Source organism: Pseudophryne corroboree, chromosome 6 (assembly GCF_028390025.1).
Source record: "Pseudophryne corroboree isolate aPseCor3 chromosome 6, aPseCor3.hap2, whole genome shotgun sequence".
Classification (NCBI taxonomy): domain Eukaryota; kingdom Metazoa; phylum Chordata; class Amphibia; order Anura; family Myobatrachidae; genus Pseudophryne; species Pseudophryne corroboree.
Window position 1 is genome coordinate 37,061,110 of NC_086449.1, and position 23,564 is coordinate 37,084,673.

Here is a 23,564-nt window from a genome sequence, read left to right on the forward strand (position 1 = left end):
TAAGAAGGAAGTCCAGGTAGAAAGCATTTTGTCCCTCCTGGAATAGGTCATGGTGGGAGGTATAGATTGTGTATATTACATTTAAACCAATGGTGTATATTAGTTTTAAAACAATAGTTTAATAATAACTGGGTACTGTTTATACAGTAGCTCCACCTAATTGAAAGATAACTATTTTATAAAATGTTCTTGTAGTGGAACAAAGACAACTTAAACAACCTTAAAATACACATAGAAAAATAAAATGTATCTTGTCACATGCAAGAATAGCATCAGCCTCTGTATTACTTACACACTGGGACAGGACCCAGGAGGACTCTCTGGGGTAAATTTACTAAGGTGGGAGATTTTTAGAACTGGTGATGTTGCCCATGGCAACCAATAAGATTCTACTTACCATTTATCTAGCTGCTTCTAGCAGATAATAGATATAATCTGATTGGTTGCTATGGGCAAAATCACCAGTTCTAAAAATCTCCCACCTTAGTAAATGTACCTGTGTGTGTGTGTGTGTGTGTGTGTGTGTGTGTGTGTGTGTGTGTGTGTGTGTGTGTGTGTGTGTGTGTGTGTGTGTGTGTGTGTCTCTTTCTCTAGATCCAAATGGTTTAGTTGAATAAAAGTTTACACAGTACTCAGACACCCAGGCAGAGAGGAGGAGAAGCTGGGATCTTTGTGTCCCAGCTATCTCCACCCTCACATCTCTCCTCTGGTCAGAAAGCTCTGTCGGTAGCTCATGAAACATGATATTCTTGTGTCTCTTCCTGCAATGCATACTGTCCTGATCTGATTCTGTCTCTCACGTCTCTCACAATAAGCGGGAAAGCTAGTGATATCACTGTGCTTTGGATGGGGGGCCCCTGACAAAGGGGGGCCCGGGCTACAGTATGCCCTGCATCCCCCTTATAATCTGGCTATGTTCACATCAGTCCCTGCCCCAGTGGAGCTTACAATCTATGGGCCTAGTTAAGACCTGATTGCTGTTGTGCGACTTCACAAGGCGACCGATTAACGATTGACTGCGCATGCGTACCGATCGTAGTTGCACACACGTCAGGCCAAACTGCGAGAGAATCCTGTGTCTTTTTTGATCGCTAGGCGAACGCAGGCTGATTGACAGGAAGAGGACATTTGTGGGCGGTAACTGGCGGTTTTCTGGGAGTGGCAGGAAAAGCGCAGGCGTTCCCAAGCATTTACAGGGAGGGTGTGTGACATCAGCTCCGGCACCGATCAGCCTGTTTCTTTCGCACTATAGGAGAAAGTCCTGGGCTACGCACAGACTGGAAAACTCATTCGATGGTGAGTGAGTTGTTAACGGATTTGCAGCTGTCTAATGTTTGCAAAGCATTTCACACGGCGTACGCAGACTTACACGAGGCGGGTATTCATTCTGTCTGGGAGGCGATTATCCGAACGCAAACCTCTGCGAGATCAGGTCTGAATTAGGCTGTATATTCCCTACCACATGTACACAATGGCCCTCATTCCGAATTGTTCGCTCGCAAGCTGCTTTTAGCAGCATTGCACACGCTAAGCCGCCGTCTACTGGGAGTGAATCTTAGCTTCTTAAAATTGCGAACGAAAGATTCTCAAAATTGCGATTACACACCTCTTAGCAGTTTCTGAGTAGCTCCAGACTTACTCGGCATCTGCGATCAGTTCAGTGCTTGTCGTTCCTGGTTTGACGTCACAAACACACCCAGCGTTCGCCCAGACACTCCTCCGTTTCTCCAGCCACTCCCACGTTTTTCCCAGAAACGGTAGCATTTTTCCGCACACACCCCTAAAACGGCCAGTTTTCGCCCAGTAACACCCACTTCCTGTCTATCACATTACGATCACCAGAACGATGAAAAAGCCGTGAGTAAAATTCCTAACTGCATAGCAAATTTACTTGGCGCAGTCGCAGTGCGAACAATGAGCATGCGCAATTAGCGGAAAATCGCTGCGATGCAAAAAAAAATAACGAGCGAACAACTCAGAATGATGGCCAATATTCACACTAGGGTTCATTTTATTGGGAGCCGATTAGTCTGAACTCCTAAAACTCATAATGATGACACAGGCACAATACTGCAGCCCACAGCCCTTCAATGATGACACTGAGTCCGTGGGTGACACAGTGGGGGTCATTCCGAGTTGATCGCTAGCTGAAAATGTTCGCTGCACTGCGATTAAGTAAAAAAATGGCACTTCTGCGCAGTGTGCACGCGCAAAGTACTTTCACAACGGCGATGTATTTTTCCACAAGGTCTAGAGAAGCATTTTAGTCGCAATGGCCGCCGCAGAGTGATTTACATGAAGTGGGCATTTCTGGGTGTCAACTGACCGTTTTCATGGTACTGCTCGATAAAGCACAGGCGTGGCAGGAAAAACGCAGGCACGGCCGGGTGAACGCAGGGCGTGTTTGTGACGTCAAATCCGGAACTGAATGGTCTGAAGTGATCGCAAGCGCAGAGTAGGTCTGAAGCTACTCTGAAACTGCACAATATATTTTTGATGCCGCTCTGCGATGCAGTCATTCGCACTTCTGCTAAGCTAAGATACACTCCCAGAGGGCGGCGGCCTAGCGTTTGCACGGCTGCTAAAAGCTGCTAGCCAGCGATCAACTCGGAATGACCCCCAGTATCCCACCGACCTTATTAACAGTCCCACCAGACCTTAGTAACAGTTCTGCAGCCCACAGCCCTTCACTAAGGGGTTGAAGTGGGCTGGAAAGGAGTGGAACTGAGTTCCATCATTTGTAAAGGTAGACGGAACTACTTCTACCTCTGCCACAGCCCTGCACAGTAAAGGGGATACACACATGGGATATGTGTGCTGAGCGAGGGGGGTGCAGGCCAATCTAGAACCGTGCATGCAGGCCAATCTAGAACCGTCAATAGCGCCACGTAGGGCCGCGTATTACTTTCGCTATGGGGCATACACATGAGAGATCCATGCTTAATTTCTAAGCAATCTAGTCAGATTGCTTAGAAATTAAGCATACATCTCTCCGTGTGTACCCCCCTTAAGTCTAACAAAGAGTGTGCACAGCCACCCACATCAAAAGATGTTCCCTGTGCGCCTGCATGCTGCTCTCTCTCCTCAGGACCCAGCGGCAACATGGTCCTCCTCCGCCTGCATCCTACCCTCCTGGTATTCACACTGTGTCCTCATGGGGCAGAGAGATGCTGGAGGGACATGGGGCAGTGGGATGCTGGAGGGACATGGGGCAGTGGGATGCTGGAGGGACATGGGGCAGTGGGATGCTTGAGGGACATGGGGCAGTGGGATGCTGGAGCTACATGGGGCAGTGAGATGCTGGAGGGACATGGGGCAGAGAGATGCTGGTGGGACATGGGGCAGTGAGATGCTGGAGGGATTTGGGTCAGTGGGATGCTGGAGGGACATGGGGCAGAGAGATGCTGGTGGGACATGGGGCAGTGAGATGCTGGAGGGATATGGGGCAGTGGGATGCTGGAGGGACATGGGGCAGTGGGATGCTGGAGGGACATGGGGAAGTGGGATGCTGGAGGGACATGGGGCAGTGGGATGCTGGAGGGACATGGGGCAGAGAGATGCTGGAGGGACATGGGGCAGTGGGATGCTGGAGGGACATGGGGTAGTGGGATGCTGGAGGGACATGGGGCAGTGGGATGCTGGAGGGACATGGGGCAGTGGGATGCTGGAGGTACATGGAGCAGAGAGATGCTGGAAGGACATGGGGCAGTGAGATGCTGGAGGGACATGGGGCAAAGAGATGCTGGAGGGATATGGGGCAGTGGGATGCTGGAGGGACATGGGTCAGTGGGATGCTGGGGGGACATGGGGCAGAGAGATGCTGGGGGGACATGGGGCAGTGGGATGCTGGAGGGACATGGGGCAGTGAGATGCTGGAGGGACATGGAGCAGTAGGATGCTGGAGGGACCCAGGGGCAGTGAGATGATGGAGGGACATGGGGCAGTGAGATGCTGGAGGTACATGGGGCAGTGAGATGCTGGAGGGACATGGGGCAGTGAGATGCTAGAGGTACATGGGGCAGTGGGATGCTGGAGGGACATGGGGCAGTGGGATGCTGGAGGGACAAGGAGAAATGGGATGCTGGAGGGACATGGGGCAGTGAGATGCTGGAGGGACATGGGGCAGTAGGATGCTGGAGGGACATGGGGCAGTAGGATGCTGGAGTGACATAGGACAGTGATATGCTGGCGGGACATGGGGCAGTAGGATGCTGGATGGACATGGGGCAGTAGGATGCTGGAGGGACATGGGGCAGTGGGATCCTGGAGGGACATGGGGCAGTGGGATGCTGGAGGGACATGGGCTGTGAGATGCTGGAGGGACATTTGTCAGTGGGATGCTGGAGGGACATGGGGCAGTGGGATGCTGGAGGGACATAAGGCAGTGGGATGCTGGAGGGACATGGGGCAGTAGGATGCTGGAGGCACATGGGGCAGTAGGATGCTGGAGGGACTTGGGGCTGTGAGATGCTGAAGGGACATGGGGCAGTGAGATGCTGGAGGGACATGGGGCAGTGGGATGCTGGAGAGACATGGGCAGTGGGATGCTGGAGGGACATGGGGCAGTGGGATGCTGGAGGGGCATGGGGCAGTAGGATGCTGGAGGGACATGGGGCAGTGAGATGCTGAAGGGACATGGGGCAGTGAGATGCTGGAGGGACATGTGGCAGAGAGATGCTGGAGGGACATGGAGCAGAGAGATGCGGGAGGGACATGGGGCAGTGAGATGCTGGAGGGACATGGGGCAGTGGGATGCTGGAGGGATATGGGGCAGTGGGATGCTGGAATGACATGGGGCAGTGAGATGCTGGAGGGACATGGGGCAGTGCGATGCTGGAGGGACATGGGGCAGTGGGATGCTGGAGGGACATGGGGCAGAGAGATGCTGGAAGGACCCAGGGGCAGTGGGATGCTGGAGGGACATGGGTCAGTGGGATGCTGGAGGGACCTGGGTCAGTGAGATGCTGGAGGGACATGGGTCAGTGGGATGCTGGAGGGACATGGGGCAGAGAGATGCTGGAAGGACATGGGTCAGTGGGATGCTGGAGGGACATGGGGCAGAGAGATGCTGGTGGGACATGGGGCAGTGAGATGCTGGAGGGATATGGCGCAGTGGGATGCTGGAGGGACATGGGGCAGTGGGATGCTGGAGGGACATGGGGCAGTGGGATGCTGGAGGTACATGGGGCAGAGAGATGCTGGAGGGACATGGGGCAGTGGGATGCTGGAGGGACATGGGGTAGTGGGATGCTGGGGGGACATGGGGCAGAGAGATGCTGGAGGGACATGGGGCAGTGAGATGCTGGAGGGACATGGGGCAGTAGGATGCTGGAGGGACCCAGGGGCAGTGAGATGATGGAGGGACATGGGGCAGTGATATGATGGAGGGACATGGGGCAGTGAGATGCTGGAGGTACATGGGGCAGTGAGATGCAGGAGGTACATGGGGCAGTGGGATGCTGGAGGGACATGGGGCAGTGGGATGCTGGAGGGACAAGGAGAAATGGGATGCTGGAGGGACATGGGGCAGTGAGATGCTGGAGGGACATGGGGCAGTAGGATTCTGGAGGGACATGGGGCCGTAGGATGCTGGAGTGACATAGGACAGTGATATGCTGGAGGGACATGGGGCAGTAGGATGCTGGAGGGACATGGGGCAGTAGGATGCTGAAGGGACATGGGGCAGTGGGATGCTGGAGGGACATGGGGCAGTGGGATGCTGGAGGGACATAGGGCTGTGAGATGCTGGAGGGACATTTGTCAGTGGGATGCTGGAGGGACATGGGGCAGTAGGATGCTGGAGGGACTTGGGGCTGTGAGATGCTGAAGGGACATGGGGCAGTGAGATGCTAGAGGGACAAGGGGCAGTGGGTGCTGGAGGGACATGGGCAGTGGGATGCTGGAGGGACATGGGGCAGTGGGATGCTGGAGGGGCATGGGGCAGTAGGATGCTGGAGGGACATGGGGCAGTGAGATGCTGAAGGGACATGGGGCGGTGGGATGCTGGAGGGACATGTGGCAGAGAGATGCTGGAGGGACATGGGGCAGAGAGATGCTGGAGGGACATGGGGCAGTGAGATGCTAGAGGGACATGGGGCAGTGGGATGCTGGAGGGATATGGGGCAGTGGGATGCTGAAATGACATGGGGCAGTGAGATGCTGGAGGGACATGGGGCAGTGCGATGCTGGAGGGACATGGGACAGTGGGATGCTGGAGGGACATGGGGCATAGAGATGCTGGAAGGACCCAGGGGCAGTGGGATGCTGGAGGGACATGGGTCAGTGGGATGCTGGAGGGACATGGGTCAGTGAGATGCTGGAGGGACATGGGTCAGTGGGATGCTGGAGGGATATGGGGCAGAGAGATGATGGAAGGACATGGGTCAGTGGGATGCTGGAGGGACATGGGGCATAGAGATGCTGGTGGGACATGGGGCAGTGAGATGCTGGAGGGATATGGGGCAGTGGGATGCTGGAGGGACATGGGGCAGTGGGATGCTGGAGGGACATGGGTCAGTGAGATGCTGGAGGTACATGGGGCAGAGAGATGCTGGAGGGACATGGGGCAGTGGGATGCTGGAGGGACATGGGGTAGTGGGATGCTGGGGGGACATGGGGCAGAGAGATGCTGGGGGGACATGGGGCAGTGGGATGCTGGAGGGACATGGGGCAGTGAGATGCTGGATGGACATGGGGCAGTAGGATGCTGGAGGGACCCAGGGGCAGTGAGATGATGGAGGGACATGGGGCAGTGAGATGCTGGAGGGACATGGGGCAGTAGGATGCTGGAGGGACCCAGGGGCAGTGAGATGATGGAGGGATATGGGGCAGTGAGATGCTGGAGGTACATGGGGCAGAGAGATGCTGGAGGGACATGGGGCAGTGAGATGCTGGAGGTACATGGGGCAGTGGGATGCTGGAGGGACTTGGGGAAGTGGGATGCTGGAGGGACAAGGAGAAATGGGATGCTGGAGGGACATGGGGCAGAGAGATGCTGGAGGGACATGGGGCAGTGGGATGCTGGGGGGACATGGGGCAGAGAGATGCTGGAGGGACATGGGGCAGTGGGATGCTGGAGGGACATGGGGCAGTAGGATGCTGGAGGGACATGGGGCAGTAGGATGCTGGAGTGACATAGGACAGTGATATGCTGGAGGGACATGGGGCTGTGAGATGCTGGAGGGACATGGGGCTGTGAGATGCTGGAGGGACATTTGTCAGTGGGATGCTGGAGGGACATGGGGCAGTAGGATGCTGGAGGGACATGGGGCAGTAGGATGCTGGATGGACTTGGGGCTGTGAGATGCTGAAGGGACATGGGGCAGTGAGATGCTGGAGGGACATGGGGCAGTGGGATGCTGGAGGGACATGGGCAGTGGGATGCTGGAGGGACATGGGCAGTGGGATGCTGGAGGGACATGGGCAGTGGGATGCTGGAGGGACATGGGGTAGTGGGATGCTGGAGGGGCATGGGGCAGTAGGATGCTGGAGGGACATGGGGCAGAGAGATGCGGGAGGGACATGGGGCAGTGAGATGCTGGAGGGACATGGGGCAGTGGGATGCTGGAGGGATATGGGGCAGTGGGATGCTGGAATGACATGGGGCAGTGAGATGCTGGAGGGACATGGGGCAGTGCGATGCTGGAGGGACATGGGGCAGTGGGATGCTGGAGGGACATGGGGCAGAGAGATGCTGGAAGGACCCAGGGGCAGTGGGATGCTGGAGGGACATGGGTCAGTGGGATGCTGGAGGGACATGGGGCAGAGAGATGATGGAAGGACATGGGTCAGTGGGATGCTGGAGGGACATGGGGCAGAGAGATGCTGGTGGGACATGGGGCAGTGAGATGCTGGAGGGATATGGGGCAGTGGGATGCTGGAGGGACATGGGGCAGTGGGGTGCTGGAGGGACATGGGGTAGTGGGATGCTGGGGGGACATGGGGCAGAGAGATGCTGGGGGGACATGGGGCTGTGGGATGCTGGAGGGACATGGGGCAGTGAGATGCTGGAGGGACATGGGGCAGTAGGATGCTGGAGGGACCCAGGGGCAGTGAGATGATGGAGGGACATGGGGCAGTGAGATGCTGGAGTGACATGGGGCAGTAGGATGCTGGAGGGACCCAGGGGCAGTGAGATGATGGAGGGACATGGGGCAGTGAGATGCTGGAGGTACATGGGGCAGTGAGATGCTGGAGGGACATGGGGCAGTGAGATGCTGGAGGTACATGGGGCAGTGGGATGCTGTAGGGACATGGGGCAGTGGGATGCTAGAGGGACAAGGAGAAATGGGATGCTGGAGGGACATGGGGCAGTGAGATGCTGGAGGGACATGGGGCAGTAGGATGCTGGAGGGACATGGGGCAGTAGGATGCTGGAGGGACATGGGGCAGTAGGATGCTGGAGGGACATGGGGCAGTGGGATGCTGGAGGGACATGGGGCAGTGGGATGCTGGAGGGACATGGGGCTGTGAGATGCTGGAGGGACATTTGTCAGTGGGATGCTGGAGGGACATGGGGCAGTGGGATGCTGGAGGGACATAAGGCAGTGGGATGCTGGAGGAACATGGGCAGTGGGATGCTGGAGGGACATGGGGCAGTGAGATGCTGGAGGGACATGGGGCAGTGGGATGCTGGAGGGGCTTGGGGCAGTAGGATGCTGGAATGACATGGGGCAGTGAGATGCTGAAGGGACATGGGGCAGTGGGATGCTGGAGGGACATGTGGCAGAGAGATGCTGGAGGGACATATGGCAGAGAGATGCTGGAGGGACATGGGGCAGTGAGATGCTGGAGGGACATGGGGCAGTGAGATGCTGAAGGGACATGGGGCAGTTGGATGCTGGAGGGACATGTGGCAGAGAGATGCTGGAGGGACATGGGGCAGAGAGATGCGGGAGGGACATGGGGCAGTGAGATGCTGGAGGGACATGGGGCAGTGGGATGCTGGAGGGATATGGGGCAGTGGGATGCTGGAATGACATGGGGCAGTGAGATGCTGGAGGGACATGGGGCAGTGCGATGCTGGAGGGACATGGGGCAGTGGGATGCTGGAGGGACATGGGGCAGTGGGATGCTGGAAGGACCCAGGGGCAGTGGGATGCTGGAGGGACATGGGTCAGTGGGATGCTGGAGGGACATGGGTCAGTCAGATGCTGGAGGGACATGGGTCAGTGGGATGCTGGAGGGACATGGGGCAGAGAGATGCTGGAAGGACATGGGTCAGTGGGATGCTGTAGGTACATGGGGCAAAGAGATGCTGGAGGGATATGGGGCAGTGGGATGCTGGAATGACATGGGGCAGTGAGATGCTGGAGGGACAGGGGGCAGTGCGATGCTGGAGGGACATGGGGCAGTGGGATGCTGGAGGGACATGGGGCAGTGGGATGCTGGAAGGACCCAGGGGCAGTGGGATGCTGGAGGGACATGGGTCAGTGGGATGCTGGAGGGACATGGGGCAGAGAGATGCTGGAAGGACATGGGTCAGTGGGATGCTGGAGGGACACAGGGGCAGAGAGATGCTGGAGGTACATGGGGCAGAAAGATGCTGGAAGGACATGGGTCAGTGGGATGCTGGAGGGACACAAGGGCAGAGAGATGTTGGAGAGACAGGGGCATAGAGATGCTGGGGGGACATGGGGCAGTGAAATGCTGGAGGGACCCAGGGGCAGTGAGATGCTGGAGGGACATGGGGCAGTGGGATGCTGTAGGGACATGGGGCAGTGGGATGCTGGAGGGACAAGGAGAAATGGTATGCTGGAGGGACATGGGGCAGTGAGATGCTGGAGGGACATGGGGCAGTAGGATGCTGGAGTGACATAGGACAGTGATATGCTGGAGGGACATGGGGCAGTAGGATGCTGGAGGGACATGGGGCAGTGGGATGCTGGAGGGACATGGGGCAGTGGGATGCTGGAGGGACATGGGGCAGTGGGATGCTGGAGGGACATGGGGCAGTGGGATGCTGGAGGGACATGGGGCAGTGGGATGCTGAAGGGATTTGGGGCAGTGGGATGCTGGAGGGATATGGGGCAGTGGGATGCTGGAATGACACGGGGCAGTGAGATGCTGGAGGGACAGGGGGCAGTGCGATGCTGGAGGGACATGGGGCAGTGGGATGCTGGAGGGACATGGGGCAGTGGGATGCTGGAAGGACCCAGGGGCAGTGGGATGCTGGAGGGACATGGGTCAGTGGGATGCTGGAGGGACATGGGGCAGAGAGATGCTGGAAGGACATGGGTCAGTGGGATGCTGGAGGGACACAGGGGCAGAGAGATGCTGGAGGTACATGGGGCAGAAAGATGCTGGAAGGACATGGGTCAGTGGGATGCTGGAGGGACACAAGGGCAGAGAGATGTTGGAGGGACACAGGGGCATAGAGATGCTGGGGGGGACATGGGGCAGTGAAATGCTGGAGGGACCCAGGGGCAGTGAGATGCTGGAGGTACGTGGGGCAGTGGGATGCTGGAGGGACATGGGGCAGTGGGATGCTGGAGGTACATGGGGCAGTGGGATGCTGGAGGGACATGGGGCAGTGGGATGCTGGAGGGACATGGGGCAGTGGGATGCTGGAGGGACTTGGGGCAGTGGGATGCTGGAGGGACAAGGAGAAATGGGATGCTGGAGGGACATGGGGCAGTGAGATGCTGGAGGGACATGGGGCAGTAGGATGCTGGAGGGACATGGGGCAGTAGGATGCTGGAGTGACATAGCACAGTGATATGCTGGAGGGACATGGGGCAGTAGGATGCTGGAGGGACATGGGGCAGTAGGATGCTGGAGGGACATGGGGCAGTGGGATGCTGGAGGGACATGGGGCAGTGGGATGCTGGAGGGACATGGGGCTGTGAGATGCTGGAGGGACATTTGTCAGTGGGATGCTGGAGGGACATGGGCAGTGGGATGCTGGAGGGACATGGGGCAGTGGGATGCTGGAGGGACATGGGGCAGTGGGATGCTGGAGGGACATGGGGCAGTGGGATGCTGGAGGGGCATGGGGCAGTGAAATTCTGGAGGGACATGGGGTAGTGGGATGCTGGAAGAACATGGGCAGTGGGATGCTGGAGGGACATGGGGCAGTGGGATGCTGGAGGGACATGGGGCAGTGGGATGCTGGAGGGACATGGGGCAGTGGGATGCTGGAGGGGCATGGGGCAGTGGGATGCTGGAGGGACATGGGGCAGTGGGATGCTGGAGGGACATGTGGCAGAGAGATGCTGGAGGGACATGGGGCAGTGAGATGCTGGAGGGACATGGGGCAGTGGGATGCTGGAGGGATATGGGGCAGTGGGATGCTGGAATGACATGGGGCAGTGGGATGCTGGAGGGACATGGGGCAGTGAGAAGCTGGAGGGACATGGGGCAGTGGGATGCTGGAGGGACATGGGGCAGTGGGATGCTGGAGGGATATGGGGCAGTGGGATGCTGGAATGACATGGGGCAGTGAGATGCTGGAGGGACATGGGGCAGTGCGATGCTGGAGGGACATGGGGCAGTGGGATGCTGGAGGGACATGGGGCAGTGGGATGCTGGAAGGACCCAGGGGCAGTGGGATGCTGGAGGGACATGGGTCAGTGGGATGCTGGAGGGACATGGGGCAGAGAGATGCTGGAAGGACATGGGTCAGTGGGATGCTGGAGGGACACAGGGGCAGAGAGATGCTGGAGGTACATTGGGCAGAAAGATGCTGGAAGGACATGGGTCAGTGGGATGCTGGAGGGACACAAGGGCAGAGAGATGTTGGAGGGACACAGGGGCATAGAGATGCTGGGGGGGACATGGGGCAGTGAAATGCTGGAGGGACCCAGGGGCAGTGAGATGCTGGAGGTACATGGGGCAGTGGGATGCTGGAGGGACATGGGGCAGTGGGATGCTGGAGGTACATGGGGCAGTGGGATGCTGGAGGGACATGGGGCAGTGGGATGCTGGAGGGACATGGGGCAGTGGGATGCTGGAGGGACTTGGGGCAGTGGGATGCTGGAGGGACAAGGAGAAATGGGATGCTGGAGGGACATGGGGCAGTGAGATGCTGGAGGGACATGGGGCAGTAGGATGCTGGAGGGACATGGGGCAGTAGGATGCTGGAGTGACATAGCACAGTGATATGCTGGAGGGACATGGGGCAGTAGGATGCTGGAGGGACATGGGGCAGTAGGATGCTGGAGGGACATGGGGCAGTGGGATGCTGGAGGGACATGGGGCAGTGGGATGCTGGAGGGACATGGGGCTGTGAGATGCTGGAGGGACATTTGTCAGTGGGATGCTGGAGGGACATGGGCAGTGGGATGCTGGAGGGACATGGGGCAGTGGGATGCTGGAGGGACATGGGGCAGTGGGATGCTGGAGGGACATGGGGCAGTGGGATGCTGGAGGGGCATGGGGCAGTGAAATTCTGGAGGGACATGGGGTAGTGGGATGCTGGAAGAACATGGGCAGTGGGATGCTGGAGGGACATGGGGCAGTGGGATGCTGGAGGGGCATGGGGCAGTGAGATGCTGGAGGGGCATGGGGCAGTGAGATGCTGGAGGGACATGGGGCAGTGGGATGCTGGAGGGACATGGGGCAGTGGGATGCTGGAGGGACATGTGGCAGAGAGATGCTGGAGGGACATGGGGCAGTGAGATGCTGGAGGGACATGGGGCAGTGGGATGCTGGAGGGATATGGGGCAGTGGGATGCTGGAATGACATGGGGCAGTGGGATGCTGGAGGGACATGGGGCAGTGAGAAGCTGGAGGGACATGGGGCAGTGGGATGCTGGAGGGACATGGGGCAGTGGGATGCTGGAGGGATATGGGGCAGTGGGATGCTGGAATGACATGGGGCAGTGAGATGCTGGAGGGACATGGGGCAGTGCGATGCTGGAGGGACATGGGGCAGTGGGATGCTGGAGGGACATGGGGCAGTGGGATGCTGGAAGGACCCAGGGGCAGTGGGATGCTGGAGGGACATGGGTCAGTGGGATGCTGGAGGGACATGGGGCAGAGAGATGCTGGAAGGACATGGGTCAGTGGGATGCTGGAGGGACACAGGGGCAGAGAGATGCTGGAGGTACATTGGGCAGAAAGATGCTGGAAGGACATGGGTCAGTGGGATGCTGGAGGGACACAAGGGCAGAGAGATGTTGGAGGGACACAGGGGCATAGAGATGCTGGGGGGACATGGGGCAGTGAAATGCTGGAGGTACATGGGGCAGTGGGATGCTGTAGGGACATGGGGCAGTGGGATGCTGGAGGGACATGGGGCAGTGGGATGCTGGAGGTACATGGGGCAGTGGGATGCTGTAGGGACATGGGGCAGTAGGATGCTGGAGGGACATGGGGCAGTAGGATGCTGGAGTGACATAGGACAGTGATATGCTGGAGGGACATGGGGCAGAGAGATGCTGGAGGGACATGGGGCAGTGGGATGCTGGAGGGACATTTGTCAGTGGGATGCTGGAGGGACATGGGGCAGTGGGATGCTGGAGGGACATGGGGCAGTGGGATGCTGGAGGGACATGGGGCAGTGGGATGCTGGAGGGACATGGGGCAGTGGGATGCTGTAGGTACATGGGGCAAAGAGATGCTCGAGGGACATGGGGCAGTGGGATGCTGTAGGTACATGGGGCAAAGAGATGCTGGAGGGATATGGGGCTGTGGGATGCTGGAATGACATGGGGCAGTGAGATGCTGGAGGGACAGGGGGCAGTGCGATGCTGGAGGGACATGGGGCAGTGGGATGCTGGAGGGACATGGGGCAGTGGGATGCTGGAAGGACCCAGGGGCAGTGGGATGCTGGAGGGACATGGGTCAGTGGGATGCTGGAGGGACATGGGGCAGAGAGATGCTGGAAGGACATGGGTCAGTGGGATGCTGGAGGGACACAGGGGCAGAGAGATGCTGGAGGTACATGGGGCAGAAAGATGCTGGAAGGACATGGGTCAGTGGGATGCTGGAGGGACACAAGGGCAGAGAGATGTTGGAGGGACACAGGGGCATAGAGATGCTGGGGGGACATGGGGCAGTGAAATGCTGGAGGGACCCAGGGGCAGTGAGATGCTGGAGGTACATGGGGCAGTGGGATGCTGGAGGGACATGGGGCAGTGGGATGCTGGAGGTACATGGGGCAGTGGGATGCAGGAGGGACATGGGGCAGTGGGATGCTGGAGGGACATGGGGCAGTGGGATGCTGGAGGGACTTGGGGCAGTGGGATGCTGGAGGGACAAGGAGAAATGGGATGCTGGAGGGACATGGGGCAGTGAGATGCTGGAGGGACATGGGGCAGTAGGATGCTGGAGGGACATGGGGCAGTAGGATGCTGGAGTGACATAGGACAGTGATATGCTGGAGGGACATGGGGCAGTAGGATGCTGGAGGGACATGGGGCAGTAGGATGCTGGAGGGACATGGGGCAGTGGGATGCTGGAGGGACATGGGGCAGTGGGATGCTGGAGGGACATGGGGCTGTGAGATGCTGGAGGGACATTTGTCAGTGGGATGCTGGAGGGACATGGGGCAGTGGGATGCTGGAGGGACATGGGGCAGTGGGATGCTGGAGGGACATGGGGCAGTGGGATGCTGGAGGGGCATGGGGCAGTGAAATGCTGGAGGGACATGGGGTAGTGGGATGCTGGAAGAACATGGGCAGTGGGATGCTGGAGGGACATGGGGCAGTGGGATGCTGGAGGGGCATGGGGCAGTGAGATGCTGGAGGGGCATGGGGCAGTGAGATGCTGGAGGGACATGGGGCAGTGGGATGCTGGAGGGACATGGGGCAGTGGGATGCTGGAGGGACATGTGGCAGAGAGATGCTGGAGGGACATGGGGCAGTGAGATGCTGGAGGGACATGGGGCAGTGGGATGCTGGAGGGATATGGGGCAGTGGGATGCTGGAATGACATGGGGCAGTGGGATGCTGGAGGGACATGGGGCAGTGGGATGCTGGAGGGACATGGGGCAGTGGGATGCTGGAGGGACATGGGGCAGTGGGATGCTGGAGGGATATGGGGCAGTGGGATGCTGGAATGACATGGGGCAGTGAGATGCTGGAGGGACATGGGTCAGTGGGATGCTGGAAGGACCCAGGGGCAGTGGGATGCTGGAGGGACATGGGTCAGTGGGATGCTGGAGGGACATGGGGCAGAGAGATGCTGGAAGGACATGGGTCAGTGGGATGCTGGAGGGACACAGGGGCAGAGAGATGCTGGAGGTACATGGGGCAGAAAGATGCTGGAAGGACATGGGTCAGTGGGATGCTGGAGGGACACAAGGGCAGAGAGATGTTGGAGGGACACAGGGGCATAGAGATGCTGGGGGGACATGGGGCAGTGAAATGCTGGAGGTACATGGGGCAGTGGGATGCTGTAGGGACATGGGGCAGTGGGATGCTGGAGGGACATGGGGCAGTGGGATGCTGGAGGTACATGGGGCAGTGGGATGCTGTAGGGACATGGGGCAGTGGGATGCTGGAGGGACAAGGAGAAATGGGATGCTGGAGGGACATGGGGCAGTGAGATGCTGGAGGGACATGGGGCAGTGAGATGCTGGAGGGACATGGGGCAGTAGGATGCTGGAGGGACATGGGGCAGTGGGATGCTGGAGTGACATAGGACAGTGATATGCTGGAGGGACATGGGGCAGTAGGATGCTGGAGGGACATGGGGCAGTAGGATGCTGGAGGGACATGGGGCAGTGGGATGCTGGAGGGACATGGGGCAGTGGGATGCTGGGGGGACATGGGGCAGTGGGATGCTGGGGGGACATGGGGCAGTAGGATGCTGGAGGGACATGGGGCAGTAGGATGCTGGAGGGACATGGGGCAGTAGGATGCAGGAGGGACATGGGGCAGTGGGATGCTGGGGAGACATGGGGCAGTGAAATGGTGGAGGTACATGGGGCAAAGAGATGCTCGAGGGACATGGGGCAGTGAGATGCTGGAAGTATACAGGGACAGTGAGCTGCAAGAATGATACAGCAGGGGTGAGCTGCTGGGTGGACACAAGGGGGTGAGCTGTAGAGATGCAGGAAAATGGTGTTGGAGTGAAGGTGTAGAGGGGATGACGCCAGTTATACATAGGAAGATGGTGCAGGGGGATGCCATTGGAGAGACATAAGGGAGATGGAATTAGAGAGACACGGGGGTAATGATGCTGGAGAAACACAGGAAGATGGTGCAGGGGACAGCATTGGAGAAACACAGGGTGATGGTGCAGGGGACAGCATTGGAGAAACACAGGGTGATGGTGCAGGGGACAGCATTGGAGAAACACAGGGTGATGGTGCAGGGGACAGCATTGGAGAAACACAGGGTGATGGTGCAGGGGACAGCATTGGAGAAACACAGGGTGATGGTGCAGGGGACAGCATTGGAGAAACACAGGGTGATGGCGCTGGAGAGACTCCTGGGGTCGGTATTGGAGAGATGCAGGAGGGATGACCCTGGTGAAGCAGGGTAAGTGACCTAATGTTGTAGTCTGAGGTGGTGCCAGGATTGCTAACAAAAAGCATCTACAATGTATTCTATACTTTAATAGCCACTAAAGCTTATGGGGTATTGGCGGCTCTCAGGCCCCCAGCAGAATTTGAAAGAACCGTTTTCATGGGGCAAAATAATATTCATTTGCTCTTGGCTCCACCATCCTGGTTGTGCCTCTGGCCTCTAAGAGTAGTTCCGTCTAATGTAAAGGGTGGGGGGGGGGGGGGGGGTTGTAGGTATAATGTAGGTATTGCAGGGAAATTAGTTCCACCACCTCCCTAGATCCACTATAAACCCTGCCTTAACTGATGACACCGAGTCTGAGGGTGCCCTTAATTACAGTCACAGTGGCCCTTAACGACACTGCAGCCCACCCCACAACGTCTCCTTCAGCCGTTCTGTGTGAAATGTCTCAATCTACAAGGGAGGGACTTTTATCGAATCTAAAACACACGATACCCCATTCCGGGAGGATGACGTTTTGCCTTGTTTTTGGATCCGAGCTTGGCGGGAAACGCAGAGCCCAGGCTCGGATATGCTCGGAAACCAGAAGTTCTTGTGGTTTCAGTTTCCAAAGAAACCAAACTGCATGTCTCTATTTAAAACCCACCAGTCAACTGGATTCGGCATTGACACTGTCCGACTCAGATTCATGCCTATCAGTGGCTTGTGGTAGGGTAAGGCAGGTGAGGCAGAGTCATTCTAACTTTTGACTGTATAAAGTATATGAAAAATACAAAGAATTTCTCTGAAATATCTACTTTGCATTATTCTAATCCTTTTTATAGCCAAAACTTTGGAGTATAAAGTCTATTGCAGGTGAGGCAGTGCCATCTCTGCCTATCTTTTTGGCATATCTCTGATCAAAACTAGCCAAATTTCCAGGCGTTTACACTGCTGTATAATGTGTATAACGCCCAGATGTACCCTTTGGCTCATATAGTACGTGTATGTCTGCCTCTGGTGCTAGCCAGTGCCTCCTGAGCCATTTACCCCACCGCACATCCCTGATGCCTAATATCCCTGTGGAATAGAGTGCATTATGTGCACCACCACAGGAGGTCATATTTGCCAATTCCCAGACAGTGCCTTATTTACAGTTACTTGGAGGCTGTTGGTATGTTTGGTCTATAAAATAAAAGTGAAATAGAAATCATCCCATTTAATTGAAACCTCTCCCATTACTTAATTTACCTCTCACAGAGAGTCGAGTCCCTTTCGGGCTCTGAAAAGTGGTAGATTTTCCGTCTGAATGTTTTATTGTTACACCACAGCAGTAGGTGTTTGCGTCTCTCTTGGTCACATTCATAAGAGTTATCGATGCATTCTGAGCTTTGGAATCTCCCACCAGGACAACTCTTCCCTTATATTGGGGGAATGTGGAATTCATCACACTCTTGTAAAATTCCTCTGTCGGACCACCGCAGTAACTTTCTTTGGAAGCCTTCCATACAACGATCACTTCTGAGACATTTTCCTTAATCTTTGGATACACAAATCTGCACTGGAGAGTAAGCGCTTCTCCTACAAAAACATTTGCTCCTTGAGGTTGGTACATGCAGTACTGTTCTTCAGTCACACAGGACTGACCTATAAACAGAAGATAAAAACTTTTTATCAATATGTTATAAAGGGGTTGGGACAGGGGTATTTTAAGAGAGGAGAAGACCCATGTGCAGCCTCCGTCGTGGGCCCCCTCCAGTGCGCATGCGCAAATCACTCGGAAATGGCCACAGCAGCCATTTTCTGAGTGATTTATGCCCACACCGGAGGGTCGCCGCAGTAATTCAGAGTGGAAAGTAGAATATATGGGTGCGGTGTGGGCTTCCCTGTGCAGTGTGTGCGGAGTGTGCCCCCCTGCACCGCACACACTGTACTCATTATAGAAACGCCTATGGGATGTTAGCAAAACCTGGGCAGTCACCAGTTTGGTGGGTCTTGGTAAGTTTTTTAACCCTAACCATCCCCTCCCATGTCCTAACCCTAACCGTCCACTCCTACAGCCTAATCCCAACTTCTCCCACCCCTCTAGCCTAACCCTAACCTCACACAACCCTGCAGCCTAACCCTAACCCCAGTACTTACCATTGGGAAGGGAGAAAATACTTAATAATTGTTCTGTCTCACTGATGAAATTGATACAGATCTAATAAGGTCAAACATCTTGGGAAAAATAGATAGAGGATCTGAAAGAAAAGCTGCTTATCTTTGCTACTACTGAGGAATTTCAGAATAAGGACACAATTCCTTAATAACTCTAACCATCGCTTTAGTGCCTAACCCTATCAGGATTCTGACCATCAGGATGCCACTGTCGGTATTCTGACTGTCGGGAGTCCCATAATAAAGAAGAAGAATTCCAGAAAGAGTGGGAGCAAATACTTGATAGTTGTTCTATGTCACTGATGAGTTTGATATAAATAATAAGGTCAAACATCTTGAGAAAAAAATAGAGGATCTGAAAGAAGAATTGGTTCCCTTTTCTACCATCAAGGAATTTCAAGATAAGGATGAAATCATTAATGACAGGATTGAAAGATTTATGGAAAAAAAAAACACATTTATTTTAAAATTAAACAAAAACATTTTTTAGAAGGGATCTGGAAGACTATAGGATTCAGGATGAAGTGTTCTCGCAAGGACTCTGTGTCTCCCCTCCTGTGTTCTCTCCCAGCCACAGCGTTACCCACCCCACCATTGTATCACCCCGGTGTTCTCTCCCAGCCTCTATGTTGCCCCCCCGCCGTTGTGTCCCCTTCCCTGTGTTCTCTTCCTGCCACTGTGTCACAATCCCCCCCCCCCCCCCGAGTTCTGTCACAGCCACCCCCCCATGAGTTCTCTCCCAGCGACTGTCCCAGCCACTGTGTCACAATCCCCCCCATTTTCTGACCAAGCCACTATGGTACACTCCCCCTCTGTTTTCTGTCCCAGCCACTTTGACAGACACGGCTCTGCCTGCCCTCCCCCCTTCCCCCCACTGCCTTGCTTACGTGATCCAGCAGCAGCTGCGGCCCCTTCAGTGTCTGAGGTGTTGAGGGTGCATCACTTCCACTCCCAGCACCTCGACTAATTTTTCCTCTCAGACAGTCTGGCACCCGTGTGGTTCGGAAAGTGATTCCTGTTGTCCAGCAAACAGTTTCCCTACTTGTCCCAACCCAGTGACGCTATTGGCGGCTGTACCATCCGCTCACACAGTTACTCACACAGTTACATGCACACCAGCTGGGCTGCTCCAGCCCCCCTTTTACTGACTGCCCAGACGGTGCTCCGGGCTCACAGAAAAAAAAACTAAGTTGTTCTGCTGCGGCGATGGTACTCAGAAACCCCCCCCCTGTATGCGCCACTGGGAATGACACAGTCAGATCCTCTTAGAAAACTGATTATTAGGGATAACAAGGTCATGTTTGTTAGAACTAATTCATTCACCAATTCTAAAAATATCTAGTACATCAGGATGGGAGAAGTAACCCAACTAATGTGCGAGATAAATGTGTTATAATACACATTTACACTATCCTCCTTACCCAAGATGCATAATCCATTCTGATCAACACAGGTTTAGAGACACACAGGCTGTAAGCCCAACTATATTAATAGGAAATGAAAAGAGAGACTTTTTGTCTTGTGGCTGTGGATTTTCAGGAAAAATGCTCTGGACCCAATCACTGGGATCAGAGGTCCAAGCCACAGTGACACCTAGGTCCATGGTGTCCCATTTTCAGTATATCAGCGACAGCACTGCCCCCTGCCATCACTGCTGGTAACGGCAATTACACTTACTGCACACTATGCTTGGATGCAACTGAAAATAGCGAGAACTCTGAATATGTAAAGTACAACCAGTGCTGAAAGTAGGGTGGTACGAGGTGGTACGGAGTACCATTAAGAAATACGGTGGTGGTACTCAGCTGGGGAATAATTTATAAGGGGCATTTTTGTGTGTGGGACATAAAATGGTGTCAGTGGCATAACTGTGTGTGGCATAATATGTAATAGGCATTATGGTGTGTGGTATAATATGTAAGGCATTACGGTGTGTGGCATAATGTGTAATGGGCATTATGGTGTGTGGAATAATGTGTAATAACCATTATGGTGTATGGCATAATGTGTAATAAGCATTACGGTGTGTGGAATAATGTGTAATAAACATGGTGTGTGGCATAATGTGTAATGGGCATTACAGTGTGAGGCATAATGTGTAATAAGCATTACGGTGTGTGGAATAATGTGTAATAAACATTATGGTGTGTGGCATAATGTGTAATGTGCATTACAGTGTGAGGCATCATGTGTAAGGGGCATTACGGTGTTTGGCATAATGTGTAATGGGCATTATGGTGTGTGGCATAATGTGTAATAGGCATTATGGTGTGTGGTATAATATGTAAGGCATTACGGTGTGTGGCATGATGTTTAATGGGCATTACGGTGTATGGAATAATGTGTAATAAACATTACGATGTGTGGCATAATGTGTAATAAGCATTACAGTGTGAGGCATAATGTGTAATAAGCATTACGGTGTGTGGCATAATGTGTAATGGGCATTACGGTGTGTGGAATAATGTGTAATAAACATTATGTGTGTGGCATAATGTGACATGGGCATTACAGTGTGAGGCATAATGTGTAATGGGCATTACGGTGTTTGGCATAATGTGTAATGGGCATTACGGTGTTTGGCATAATGTGGCCATGTCCCTATTGTCATGTAGCCACTTCCTTAGTTTTGTGCGACCACGCCCATTTTTACTATGAGTACCACTAAGAAAAAAATTCTACTTGCACCACTGAGTACAACACAGAACAGGACATAACTGTGACTAAGGGCCTAATTCACACTTGATCGCAAAAGCAAAGTATTTCTCTAATGGGCAAAACCATGTGCACTGCAGGTGGGGCAGATGTAACATGTGCAGAGAGAGTTAGATTTGGGTGAGGTGTGTTCAAACTGAAATCTAAATTGCAGTGTAAAAATAAAGCAGCCAGTATTTACCCTGCACAGAAACAAAATAACCCACCCAAATCTAACTCTCTCTGCACATGTTACATCTGCCCCACCTGCATTGCAAATGGTTTGCCCATTAGAGAAACATTTTCCTGTAGCGATCAGGTCTGAATTAGGCCCACATGAGATTTATCTTATATGTAAATGCTCCATTGCCACCCAGTAATGCCCCCTTAACCCATCAGTGACAATTATACAAGTTGCATATGTTGGCTGCACCACATGAGCAATTTGCAGCCACATTAGGTTGCATGCATCTCAGAATCAGGCTTTGTATGGTCATCAGAATGCCTTTTACTCTAAGTGCTAAACTATGGTAGTTAGTTTTAAATTCTCAGGATGTAGTGAAGTATCTTCCGAATTTGGGACCTAATTCAGATTTGTACACAAACCCGGTGGTTTACTTACAAATCCAATATCTGGGCAGAGCCAAAGCTAGGATTTTGGTGGCCGGGGTAAGGTATAATTTGGCCACACACCCGCAGATGACTCAAGCTATGAACAGCCCTGTTACTCAACCAGTGATGTTTTATTGAAATATAACAGGTACGGCTGTACTCACTGTTGTATGCACACTGGTTCTCATGGATCAAAGCTTCAGGCATAGAAGGTTTCTATACAGCACACTAGCCTGTGAGTGTATGCTGCTAGTAGGTAGTAGTGCTGCGTGCAGGATGCTGGAACAATTTCATGCTGGTAATCACTGGGGTCTCCCTGGAGCTAAGTGTAGTGTTGGAATAATAGGTGTGTGCAGGGGGGGGGGTGCCTGGTGCGCACAGGCACCCTCTAATGTCTGGCACCCTGATCTCACATGCCCGATGCAGCGATTGCAGAGCAGGCTGATTACTGTACCCTCTGCACTGCACCCTGTCAGGACAGCATTACTGACCGGACGCCTGGGTTAATCAAGGGTGCCACTGCCACCGGCTTTCAAATTTCCGGCTCCACTTCCATGTACAAAAACAGCGTGATGGGATGTGATTACGTCATGCTGCTCGCACGCCCACCCGTCACACGCCCACCTCTCTCCTTCTATGCTATGCCAACGCCAGCCACAGATGAGCTGCAGTATGCAGCCAGCGTTCCTCTTAGGAAGACAAATTCAATACTGGCAGGCGGTCGGCAGTAATATTGACACGTCACTCGTTTTTCCAGCAGCAGCAGTACTAGTCTGCGACTGTCAGTGTCAGTGAGTGACTGACTTGTAAGTAAGCTGCTGCAGCTTGCAGGGGTAAGAGAGGGGGAGCCAGACCAGGCTGAGGAGCAGTGTAATTGCAGTGAGTGCCATCAGGGGTGTTTGTTTGGTGCACACCACAACATCTGACAATGTATCTGCTTTATTAGGATTGGTACAAGGGTGGATATTTATATTGCGTTGACCGTCAAGAGATGGTGCTAGACATATCCGAAAGGCAGTGCTAGACACACCATTCCGACGGTGCACCCCCTAATAAAATGTGCTGCGCACGCCTATGGTTGGAATAGGGCATGAAGGGCCCACTGGGGGATAGAGTGGTATGGACCCATGTTTGGGGGTGTCGTCAATGTCCAGAGGTGGTGTGGTCAGCTGCCACAAAGGTTTTGCTAACCATTAGAGAGTGCATGGTCTGGGTCACTTAATAAACATATGTAGCAAATACTGATAGTGCATGCATTATAATGTACCAGAAATCCACTTTAGAAAACACTTCATATTCATATGCATAGAGGAGAGGTGGGGCCCTAGGCAGTGAGGCCCACCGGAGATTACTCCTGTGCCCCTGTGGGCCCTGGACTTATGTCCAGAGCCGGATTAAGCCTTGGGGGTGTCTGGGGCACTTTAGACAGGCGGGCCCTGGTGGAAGGGGGGAGGGAGGGGGGGCTGTGTATAGGATTGTGCATACCTCCCAACATGACCGATTCCAGGATCAACAAAATGCTCTTTACATGGACTTCCCGCTTAATATATGAATAGCGTCACCTGTGTTAAACTATTTCATTGATAAGAAAGGCGTTTCAACACAGGTGATTGCAATCATAATTTCTCTAACGTCCTAGTGGATGCTGGGGACTCCGTCAGGACCATGGGGATTAGCGGCTCCGCAGGAGACAGGGCACAAAAA

General features: G+C 54.6%; 1 protein-coding gene across 3 annotated transcripts in view; it reads right to left on the bottom strand.

Annotated features, from left to right (window-relative positions):
• The window catches only part of LOC134935990 (uncharacterized), a 104,908-nt gene that overhangs the window by 30,786 nt on the left and 50,558 nt on the right, over nucleotides 1-23,564 (bottom strand). For all 3 annotated transcript variants that reach the window (XM_063930861.1, XM_063930860.1, XM_063930859.1), the window contains exon 2: nucleotides 17,646-18,041. In XM_063930861.1, the coding sequence (XP_063786931.1) occupies nucleotides 17,646-18,041 (396 nt within the window). The remainder of the gene's footprint in view (nucleotides 1-17,645; nucleotides 18,042-23,564) is intronic.